Genomic DNA, 10,764 nt, shown 5'->3' with positions numbered 1-10,764 from the left:
AGAGCAGGGAAGTGAGGCAGAATGGGCTGTGGGAGCATTGGGTGCCTGCCTGCCCTCCCTCCCCAGCCTGCAGCTGTTGGAGGCTGCACAAGGAAGGCTCTGTTTACTGGTGGCCATGGTCCCAGTGGGAGGGTACATTACTGCCAGGCAGGAGCAGCAGGCAGACAGTCTTTGCGGCCTTAAAGGACCCTGTGGTCAGCTTTTGTGGAAGGCCTTCCCTCACCCCGGAAGGAGAGGTGCCAAGGTGCTTCCCCTGTGGACTAGGCCTCACTGACTCCCTCAGTGGGTCTTCCAGGGAAGCAGTCTGGCTCAGCCCCGACTCTGGAACATCAGAGAACACCATGAGGCTGTGTAAAAGCACTCTGCAATCAATCACAAGAGTGGGTGAACTAAGGCTGCAGTGCACAGACCTTGCTCTGTCTTTGCTAGAGTTCATCTCTGCAAGTCCTTGGCTCCCAGAGCAGGCAGTCAATTCTCTGGTAGTCAATTCTCTGGTGAATTCCAGGCCTAGGAAGCCTAGGATCTAGGGTAGGGAGGGGATGGCACAGAACCTGGGTGACACTAGAGGCTATGGGTAAAGAGGGCCTGGGATGTTCTAAACATAGACAGAAAGGACCACAGAGACACCCACAGTGTATGTGTGGAGGATCGAAGGGAATCAGAAAATGGCTCAGCACTTAAGAGCACTTGATGCTCTTGGAGAGGGCTCAAGCTTGTATCTCAGTGCCTACATGGTGGTTCACAACCATCTGTGGTGGTATTGTGTTCCCCAAAATATTGTGCACCCTAATAAACTTATCTGGGGTCAGAGAACAGAACAGCTACTAGATACAGAGGCCAGAAATGGTGGCACACACACCTTTAATCCTAGCATTCCGAAGGCAGAGATCCATCCGGATCTCTGTGAGTTCAAAGCCACACTGGAAACAGCCAGGCGTGGTAACAAGAGCCTTTAATCCCAGGAAGTGATGGCAGGAAGCAGAAAGGTGTATAAGGCATAGAACCAGGAACTAGAGCCTGGTTAAGCTTGTAGGCTTTGAGCAGCAGTTCAGCTGAGATCCATTTGGGTGAGGACTCAGAGACTTCCAGTCTGAGGAAACAGGATCAGGTGAGGAATTGGCAAGGCGAGGAAGTTGTGGCTTGTTCTGCTTTTCTGATCTTCCAGCACTCACCCCAATACCTGGCTTCGGGTTTGATTTTATTAATACGACCTGTTAAGATTCGTGCTACAACCAACCATTTTTCCAGGTGATCCGACACCTTCTGACCTCCAATGGCACCGCATACAAGTGGTGCACATACATATATACAGCCAAAAAAAAACAAACCCCAAAACAACAACAAAAACACTCACACACACAAAATGCATAAATCTAAATCTAAATAAATGGTTTTTTTAAAAAAAGAAAAGAAAAAGAAAGAAAAAACCAGGGATAGGACCCTAGGGGCTCTCCAGGCTCCATCTCCCTAAAGGCCACACCTGTTGACCACAGTGTCTGGCTAGACAAACCTGGAGGAGGGGAGAGGTGCAGGGAAAGTTTTGGAGCCAAGAAAATTCACACAGACATGCCCTGTGGGCCACATGTGGGCAAGGGTAGTTATAAATGAAACACCTCAAACTGTCGGGCTTATGTAAAACGTCAAGGGTTTTTTTGAAATTCTCTCACAGTTCTGAATCATGAGCTTTGTAGATGACAATATCGTGTCTCAATGTCAAAGGCTGGACACGCTTAAAAGCTGTAATGGGCCGGGCGGTGGTGGCGCACACCTTTAATCCCAGCACTTGGGAGGCAGAGGCAGGCAGATGTTTTTTTTTTTTTTTTTTTTTGGTTTTTCGAGACAGGGTTTCTCTGTGTAGCTTTGCGCCTTTCCTGGAACTCACTTGGTAGCCCAGGTTGGCCTCGAACTCACAGAGATCCGCCTGGCTCTGCCTCCCGAGTGCTGGGATTAAAGGCGTGCGCCACCACCGCCCGGCTTGGCAGGCAGATGTTTGTAAGTTCGAGGCCAGTCTGGTCTACAGCGTGAGTTCCAGGAAAGGCGCAAAGCTACACAGAGAAACCCCGTCTCAAAAAACCAAAAAAAAAAAAAAAAAAAAAAAAAGGTATAATGGACAGATCAAAAGGTAGCCCTGTCCAGTCCAGGGCTTCTGTCAGCTCTTCTGTGGGTCTGATTGATATAATGTGCCTGAGTTTTGGGTGGCCTTTTGGTGGTGTGGGAGGGGTAGGGATACGGTTGTGAGCAGCCTTAAGCTGTAGGAAGCGGTGAGAGGCCTCTGCCTCTTCTCTGGTGTCCAATTACCTTTTGGCTGTAGGACAAGCCTTCCTGTTTGAAAACCCGACCGCCGGCGGGAGGCACGGAGGAGGGCAGGACCCCTCACCAGGGCCCCATCCTTTCCCCGAGTCTTTCTTTAGGCACTCAGGCGGAGAAAATGGTGTCTAGCCCTTATAGCCTTTCACCTAGATGGGCAAGTCCTAGCAGGCTTCCTGGACAAGTTTGGGCACCAAGGTAGCGGAGGTAGGGTGCTGTTTAGGAGCCCGGCAGGAGGAAGGGTGCCCTCTGGCGGCTAGGGAGACCACGCCTGACCGAGCTTGCCGGCAGGATGCAAACCTAGCCTCTTGAACAACTCGGTAACAGTCACATACTCTCCTGCAGGTCTCTCACACGCATCACCTGGCGGATCTCAGGTCTTCCTCTCAACTGGAACTTGGGCTCTCTGCCCTACCCAGCCTTCCCAGACAGTCCCCGGCCCGAAGGAACCGGCTGTCACCAACCACCACAGAAATAAACCAGCAGCGGCCTAGGTGGAACCCTACTACCGAGTCTCCGCTAGGGGCAACATGGCGCTGCTTGTCCACCTCCACTCAGTGTTAGGATAGGTGCCTCCTAAGGCGGCCTTATCCGGGAGAGAAGGTCAACACTCCTTGATAATAGTATCCTTTATTTGCAAAGAAGGGCATGCAGGAGTCTAGGAAGTCCATGTGGAGCCCCTCCCCTCCACCCCAGGGAAGACTGGCAGGCAGTCTTTTCAGCCTACGGTGCCCCGAAGCTGGTGGAGCTAGGTATATGGGCTATAGCACCCACTTTTCACAACTGCTGGGAAGCTATGACCTCGGGGTTCTCATAGCAGTTAGCCACTTTGCTGGTCATATTGGAGTTGCTGCAAGCTCTGCAGGGACAGCAACCAGTCACCAGGCGGTCCCAGGGCTCCAGAGAATGGAGCCAGATAGGCAGCCAGGCCCAGGATCGAAGACAGTGAGGAAGCCAAGATGGCCGGTGTCTTTGCAGGACATTAACCAGGATGATAAGGAGCACCAGCCCCACCAAAGGACCGCCCACTGCAGCCAACACTGAGCCCCCTGCCAGGGAAAGTCCAAAGGCTGCCAGGGGCAGCAGCAGGAAGGTGAATAGCAGGTAGACAATGGCTACCCAGCGGTACTGGGCAGTCAGGTCCCCAAAGCGCTTGGCCAGTGGAATGGGTAGTCTCAGGACAGGCACCAGGTACCATAGCAGTATGCCAGCCAGGTTGAAGAAGAAGTGGATGAGAGCAACCTGGTAGGCAGGAAGGGCAAGAAGGGGTGAGGAGACTGGACCAGATGACATGGGCCACCTGGGCTCTTTAGAAATCATGCCATTTGACAGGCGGTGGTGGCGCACGCCTTTAATCCCAGCACTCAGGAGGCAGAGGTAGATAGATCTCTGAGTTTGAGGCCAGCCTGAGTTACAGAGATAGCTCCAGGACAGCCAGAGCTACACACACACACACACACACACACACACACACCAAACAACAACCAAAAAAAACCCCACCTGTCTTGAAAAAACAAAAAACAAAGAAAAGGAATCCTGGAAAGGAAGAACTGAGGCTAGGGCTGTGAGATGCCTGCAATATCCCCCTGGATCTAAGGCTGCAGGCCTGTGGTTGGAGTCTGAGGAGCCTGAGGAGAGCTGGGGCTGCACCCATCCTTGGCTGTGCTGGGAACAGGGGAATAGTTGAGGGCAGTACCTGGACTGCAATGAGCAACGTGTCCGGAGGGCTGGCCAGGGCAGCCAGCAGGGCTGTGGTGGTGGTGCCAATGTTGGAGCCCAGGAATAGGGGATAGGCCCGTTCCAGGTTGATCACCCCAACCCCTGGAGGAATGAAGGGTCACCAAGGGATCCAGCCCAGCTCCCCCAATCCCAAGCCCACTGCCCACTTTGGCTTACCCATGAGAGGCACAATGGCTGCTGTGAATACACTACTGCTCTGAAGCAAGAAGGTTAGGCCTGCACCAACAAGGATGGCCAAGTAGCCACTGAGCCAGCCAAAGGGGAAGGGGAAATCTGCAGGTGTGTAGGGTGGAAGGCAAGGGGTCGTTTTTTACCCTCCTGCCTTCTCCTCCATCCCAGGTCCAGGGCCGCCCTACACCCACCTGCATTGATGACAGTTCTCACAGCCTGTGCAATGCGGCCCTGCAGCACAGAGTTGAGCAGCTTAACGATGAGGACCAGACAGGTACAGAGCACCAGCAGAGAGCCCGCCAGCAGGATGAAGCCCACAGCCAGATCCGTGAGCCCTGTGCCCACAAACAGGTGCTGGCCTGTGGCAGGGCAGGAAGTTGAGGAGGAGGTCGGAGCAGTAAGCAGGGTAGGGGGTAGGACTGCTGGAGGTACTCACAAGGCACTCTGTTCTCCTCTGGAGATGCTGTACCGTTCACCTCTGTGCAGGGACTGAAGATGCCGCATTCCTCATTGCTCTCCTGGGACTGAGGGATAGGGAGGACTCAGGCCAGGCTCACAGCAGGCAGACAAGGGTAAAAGGCTCAAGATTAAGTGAGCAGGATGATTCAGCAGGTCAGAGGTCAAATGAGGGATGGGGTCAGAGGCACCTCACCGTCTCCCCTTTGACGCCACACCATTGCTTAATGAGGCTGCTGTTAGTGGTGTTGCTGGTAGCGCTGCCGGTAATCACGCTGCTATCCAGCTGGGAGACAGAGGGGGCATGATTATGTGTCTGGTACTCTTATCCTTCAGCTTATTATAAGCCTAAACCCTCTTCTGTCGCCATCCAGGACAGGGCTTCTGCCTCCTGTTCCTCATCAGCCAGGCACAGGTACCTTCCTATGGCACATCTGTCCTCACCTGGATGATGAGGTGTGTGAAAGGCTGCGTCAGTGCCTTGAGGATGTCGGGGGCCTGCCCCCCTGGCTGCAGGCTAGCAGCGCCCAGGGCCAGTTCACTCAGCCTCTCTAATGCTGCTGTGGCGCTCTCCAGCGGCAGCAATACCAACACTGTGAGCCAGTTGAAGATGCCATGCACAGCCGAGCCGCTGAAGGCCCTGCAGTCACACAGGGCAGGCTGTCTGTCTGAGTAGCCTCTACTGAGGTCAAGGTAGACCCAGCCTGGCCCTTCAGCCCTGACTCACCTCTGGAACTCATCCCGGTCCCCTGACTGCGCCATTGAGACCAGGGTGCTGGTGATGGAAGTGCCCACGTTGACGCCCATGATGATAGGCACGGATACCTGGACAGTCAGCACTGTAGGGGTACCATTTCAGCAGCCCTGCCTGTTCACCAGCCCACCCACCTCTGCCCTGGGAAGGAGAGGCAAACTCACACTTAGAGGCCACCATGCTGACCACGATAGAGGAAGATGTGCTGGAGCTCTGGACAAGGACTGTGACCAGCACACCGATGACCAAGCCAGCCACAGGGTTGGACAGCACCACATTGTCCTTGAAAATGTCTCCAGCCATTTTGCCTGTTCCCCACAGAGAGATGCAGCGAGGCTGTAGAGAGCTGACTTCCCAAGCCCACCCTGGCCTCCCACCTGGTCACTCACTGCCTAGCAGCTGGAAGGCAGAGCTGAGGATGTCCAGGGAGCAGATGAAGAAGTAGAGGCTTCCCAGGAGTCCACATGCCTTAAGGAAGTTGATGATCACTTGGCGAAGCCTGCTGGCCATGCTGACCTCTAGGGACACCAGATAGGACTATATTTGACCAGCTGGCTACTGCCCAGCAGTAGCAACACACACACACACACACACACACACACACACACACACACACACACACACTTTGTTCCCTGAGAACAGGGACTGTGTTTCCTGTCACCTCTCAGGAATAGCACAGGATCTCCCTTCTGTCCCATTGGGCAGGAATCCATGTGGAGCAGAGTCTGTACCCCCTCGTTGGCCCTCCCTTGATCCTTAGCCATATGGCTAAACCCATGACCTTGGAGGGGGAGTCCCAGAATTGGAGCCATCAGCATGGAGTAAAAGGAAGACAAGAGGCTGGAAAGGGAGTTTTCACTCTGTCTCAAGCAGATTAATGTGAATTTCTTTGCCATGTGTTCTACTAAGTCCCAGCTTATACTCTGCTAGGAAATGGGAAGTCAGGGGCCTTGCCTGCACGCTGTCTCATCGCACCCAGACCTACCTTTCAGTTGGCCAGTGTTCTTCAGCTGAGGGAAGGCCCAGGGGTCTGTGCCTCCCTCCTCCGAGCCTGGGATAGACCGGGAGGTCCCTGCAGGGGTCAAGTCAAGGAGGGCTGTTTGTCGAACTCCCAAGGAGAAGAACAAGAGGAAGCCAGAGGTGGAAGAGGCTGGGGCCCAAGGGGTTATGGGTGAGGCACAGAAGCAGGGAAGGGAAAGGGCTATGGGGAGTCTGGCTCAGGCCAGAGGTGTGAGGAGACCCCAGAACTCTTCAAGAGCGCAGCTAGAGAGAGAAACCTCATTTTGCCTAGCGTAGCTGTCCAGAAGTAGGAGCCCTAGGGTGCCTGATACCTGCATCTCTCAGATTCCGGTCCACCAGGTCAATCGCATCCAGGGTAGGGTTGGGGAACTGGCCACCAGTGAGGGAATTCGGCATGGATTTCAAGCAGAGAGAGACCCAGGCCCAATCCTAGATCTGCTGAGGGCAAGGCAGGTAAGGGTTGGCCGCTCTTCCTACTCTGCCTCTACCCCACCAAGCAATCTAAAGTCAGGCCCCTGACCTGGAACTTCAGCCGTAGCCCCACACCTTGCAGGTCTTGGTGGCTCTGACCACGGACAGATGGCTGCAGTGACCTCAGGTGGCTGTCAGGAGAGCCCAGTCTAGTTTCGGGGGCAGAAGACAGGGGGCCACTGGATTTCCGCTCCCTTACTGCTCTTGGCTAGAAGAAGGTATGACAGCTGACTGAGGGTACAGGGTTCTGGGGTGCTGGCTGGAAGTCACCGGTAGCTAGAGAACCCTGGGATTTCTCCTATCAAGTGTCAATGAGGACACTGCAGATGGTCCCAGCTTAGACTTTGGTATTTGATACCAAGCAAGTGACGTCTTCGCTTGATAAGAGCCCCACCCCACCCCACCCCCAACTTAGAAGCAGGACTTGGGAGCCCCCTGCCTACATCAGGTCCCTTCTGGCAGCTCTGACCCCATGGGCCTCTGGGTCTGGAATTCTTTGAATCCTAGTCTACCCTGACCCCTTCCCCAGTGCTTGGGCTCAGGCCCAGGGGTCCTTTGTGACCCCTCCCTCTGGCCTGCCACTAGGCTCTTCTCACTTGCTCTTAGGTCCTGGGGTTCAGAGTGGTACCCCTACCCTGAACCTGGTGGTCACTCCGCTCTGGTCCAGTGTCCCTTAGCTTGGTCTAGTTCTGGGAGCTCCTACCTGCACGTGTGGTGAGGGGGCACCAGCGGGGAGGAGGCACAGCAGGAATAGCTTCAGGTCAAAGATCTGCCCAGTACGCACATGACCTGCTGTGTGTGGAGCCCCATTAATGTTTACCCAGGAGCTGGGGCCCCCAAGGGGAGACCCTGCCTGGCCTCGAGGCCTTATTCAGGCCCTTGTCATCCTGGGGCTAGGAGTTCTGAGCCCCCAGCTCAACTCTCTTGGGGTGGAACTTCTTCTAGGGATGGGCAACATCTGGCCAGGAGCATAATAGAGCTAGACACTGAAGCCACCAGTAGGCATCGGATACATTTAATGGACACTCTACACCACCCAGGCAAGACGCTCTCATTCTGACTGGGGCAACCTAGGGACCCCAGGAGAACGTTGCCCTCCTCTTCCTGTGTTCCTCTGAACTCTGCAAACCTTATCATGTTCATCCATGCACCTGACAGAGATGAGAGGGAAGCCCTTTGCACCAGGTGGGTGTGGAAGACGGATTTCCTCAGGTGGCCCCGGGAAGGTACCCAGGCTCTCAGGTCAGCAGATTCAAATCTGAGTTTAAGGGTAGGGCTAGATCCTGAAGGGCTTTCTGTGGAGGCCAGCAGGTGGGCCTATCTGCAGAGACGGAGGGGGAGGGCCGAGCCTATCCCCATCCCACAGTGCTCATTGCCTGAATCCTATCCGAGTGTCATTTCCCAGATGAGGGCTGTTCTGTGCCCATGTGCATGTGAAATGTGCTCTCTTATGGGTCAGCTCCCTTCCAGCCCCTGGGATGGGGACTAGGCCCTCCCCTGCAAGCTGTTTCCCTAGGGGCCCTGCAAGTTCCAGCACCCTGCTCTGCTCACTGCCCAGCTCTGTCCCTGGGTGCTTGAGGGACTTTGCCCAGTGAAGGAGTCTTCCCAATGTCTATTCAGCAAATTCTCTTTCCTCCCCATCCTACAACCACTCCCCAGGAGGCCCCTCTCAGGGGCTCCTGAATACAGCTCCTTCCTAGAGGGATGGAGGTTTACAGCTTTGGCCTGGGGGTTGTCAGTAATTTTTAACCTAGGGCATCTACAGACGGTCTGTGTTAGGGTCACCAGAGGTGGGAGGAGCCTGGGAGTCTTGAATTAGGATAATGAGCTGTGAGACCTCAGGCAAGACCCTTGTCAGAGCTGGCTCTCTACGGCACCCTTCTTGGATGCCTTGGGTGCCTGTCGAAGAGGTAGCTTTATGTTGCAGCGGACCCTCTCGGAACAGTGTCTGGCTCATGGTAGGAGCTCAGTGACCACTGTGGAATAGATGAAATACATAAGACTCCAGGAGGTAACCTGCCCTCCCTCCTGGCTCATCCCTCTGGATGCTTACAGAGAGGAAGACCTGCTCTGAGGCCAGCCACTCATGTGCAACCATAGCCTGACCCTGCCCAGGCCCCTGCACTCATCCCCAAAGACTCTCAGGAACCATTCTCTATGCTAAGTCCTGGGTTTACAGGTGACGTAGACAGCAGAATGTTGGCTGGCCAAACAAAGTCAGGCCAGTTTGGGGTATGGGAATCTAGACAAGTATAATGGGAGGTCACCAGCCTACTGTGGCACGATGGCCACTGACTCTGATCTTAGGCCACTGTCCCTGGTCAGGGTGATACCACTATGTTGGGTCACGCAGGACTCTTAAGAAGGATGCCCTGCTAGCAAACTGTTCTGTATGCACTGTGTATGATCAGTGGCTCCAAGGCAGGCAAGCTGCTAGCACAATTTCCTTTGTGGAGGTGGAGAGAGCCAGAATTTAGACCTCAGCGTTCCCAGGGGGATACCAGCACAGTCTTCCCCAGCCACAGCAACAGCATCCAGGCTGAGGAAAGTGGGGTTGGGGGCGCAAGGTGGGGTAGAGTTCGGCTGGCTGCTGAGTGATGGTAGCGCTGACTTTGAGGGGGACAGAGGACCTGGGTTCTATTCTTGATGGTTCCCGTTCAGCTTTGACTGCCAAAAAGGCAGCTAGGTCCAGGTCCAACATGGTCACCCCTCCTCGGGGCATAGGGGTACTTTGACGGCACTGTGGGCAGGGGATCCAGTGTTGTTCATGGGCTGGGGTGTCCAGCCGCCGCATGCATGCTTGGCAGAAGGTGTGGCCACAGTAGAGGCGGCGAGGCAAGTGTACTGACAGGTCATAGGCAGAGTAGCAGATGACACAGTCATTCCGTGGGGCGGTCAGGGCTGCCCCTTCCTCCAAGGCTTGGGGGCCTTCAGGCTGCAGCATCCTAGGGAAAGTATGAAGGAACCAACAGGGCAACAGCACAAACCACAGTCCACCTCTGCCCATCTATGTGATGTTTTGGTCCATGCTGTCCCCCAGAAGACAGAAGACAGGGCTATGGGACAGACAATAAGTGTCTGCACACCTGGAGGAAGATGGTGGCCTTGGGCATACCAAGTCTATCTCTTGTTTCCGTGGCCATTGGCTGAAACAGCACCCTACCCCCCTGTTGAGACCCATCCACGGCCCCTCCTGCTTGTCCCCCACCCCTAGCCTTCCTGAACCCCAGGCTTCTCTTACCTGCATCCACTCCACCAGAAAGATATTCCCAGCTAGAGGATTTCTGGAGAAGGGGGTGGGGACCCGGGACACCTCATGGCTCCCTCCTTGGGCTCGCATTACTGACCACACAGGCAAGACGGCAGGAGGCAGGTGGTGACTGCATCAAGTGAGAGTAGGCTCCCCTTTCAGCTACAAAGCGTCTGCAACAGGATCTAATGCACCACCCACTGGGCCGGAGATAAGGTGAGCCAGCCCCCTGCAGAACGGATGCTGCTCAGACCACTCCCCCCCCCCCCCCCCCCCCCCCCCCCCCCCCCCCACCCCCCCCACCCCCCCCCCCCCCCCCGTAACTCCTGGAGACCCGGCTTTGTCTTTCTCCACCCTAGAAGTCCTCAGCGTTTATGCCTTCCCTGTTCTCTCATACCATCAAGCCCTCACCCCTCTCATCTGATTGTCATGTTTTCCTGCTTTGGCCTGAGGGATGCCCACTCTTCAGGCTCTGCTCACACCACCTCCCAGGGAACCTGCCCCCACCCCTTACCAGCTCCATGGTAGGGTGCATAGTCTTGTTCATTTGTGGTACTTCTCAGGATCACCTTCCTCCCTATCTAGACTAGGTCGA

At 55.1% G+C, this 10,764-nt stretch overlaps 2 protein-coding genes across 2 annotated transcripts; both read right to left on the bottom strand.

Annotated features, from left to right (window-relative positions):
- Positions 1–3,008: 3,008 nt before the first annotated feature.
- Positions 3,009–6,844, bottom strand: Slc34a3 (solute carrier family 34 member 3). Its single transcript, XM_052725131.1, has 12 exons — positions 6,760–6,844; positions 6,414–6,500; positions 5,818–5,946; positions 5,593–5,736; positions 5,402–5,513; positions 5,119–5,314; positions 4,871–4,960; positions 4,655–4,742; positions 4,410–4,577; positions 4,204–4,320; positions 4,004–4,128; positions 3,009–3,549 (listed from the first exon to the last, which is right to left on the bottom strand). Exons 1-12 carry the CDS (start codon positions 6,842–6,844, stop codon positions 3,085–3,087), a joined length of 1,806 nt encoding a protein of 601 aa, XP_052581091.1. The 3' UTR covers positions 3,009–3,084.
- Positions 6,845–9,340: 2,496 nt separating this feature from the next.
- On the bottom strand, positions 9,341–10,054 carry Rnf224 (ring finger protein 224). The gene has a single exon (XM_052722836.1). It carries the CDS (start codon positions 9,924–9,926, stop codon positions 9,393–9,395), a length of 534 nt encoding a protein of 177 aa, XP_052578796.1. The 5' UTR covers positions 9,927–10,054; the 3' UTR covers positions 9,341–9,392.
- Between the last annotated feature and the right edge of the window lie 710 nt (positions 10,055–10,764).

This window comes from Peromyscus californicus, unplaced genomic scaffold, assembly GCF_007827085.1.
Source record: "Peromyscus californicus insignis strain IS unplaced genomic scaffold, ASM782708v3 Scaffold_7__1_contigs__length_154581171, whole genome shotgun sequence".
NCBI classification, from domain to species: domain Eukaryota; kingdom Metazoa; phylum Chordata; class Mammalia; order Rodentia; family Cricetidae; genus Peromyscus; species Peromyscus californicus.
This window is presented reverse-complemented; position numbering and strand designations above follow the sequence as displayed.

Coding starts and splice junctions, on each gene's coding strand:
- Rnf224 (XM_052722836.1), bottom strand. CDS start 9,926: ATGGGCAGAGGTGGACTGTGGTTTGTGCTGTTGCCCTGTTGGTTCCTT.
- Slc34a3 (XM_052725131.1), bottom strand. CDS start 6,844: ATGCCGAATTCCCTCACTGGTGGCCAGTTCCCCAACCCTACCCTGGAT. Junction 5,315..5,401: donor GACCGGGATGAGTTCCAGAG/GTGAGTCAGGGC, acceptor GTGTGACTGCAG/GGCCTTCAGCGGCTCGGCTG. Junction 4,321..4,409: donor GAGAACTGTCATCAATGCAG/GTGGGTGTAGGG, acceptor ACACACCTGCAG/ATTTCCCCTTCCCCTTTGGC.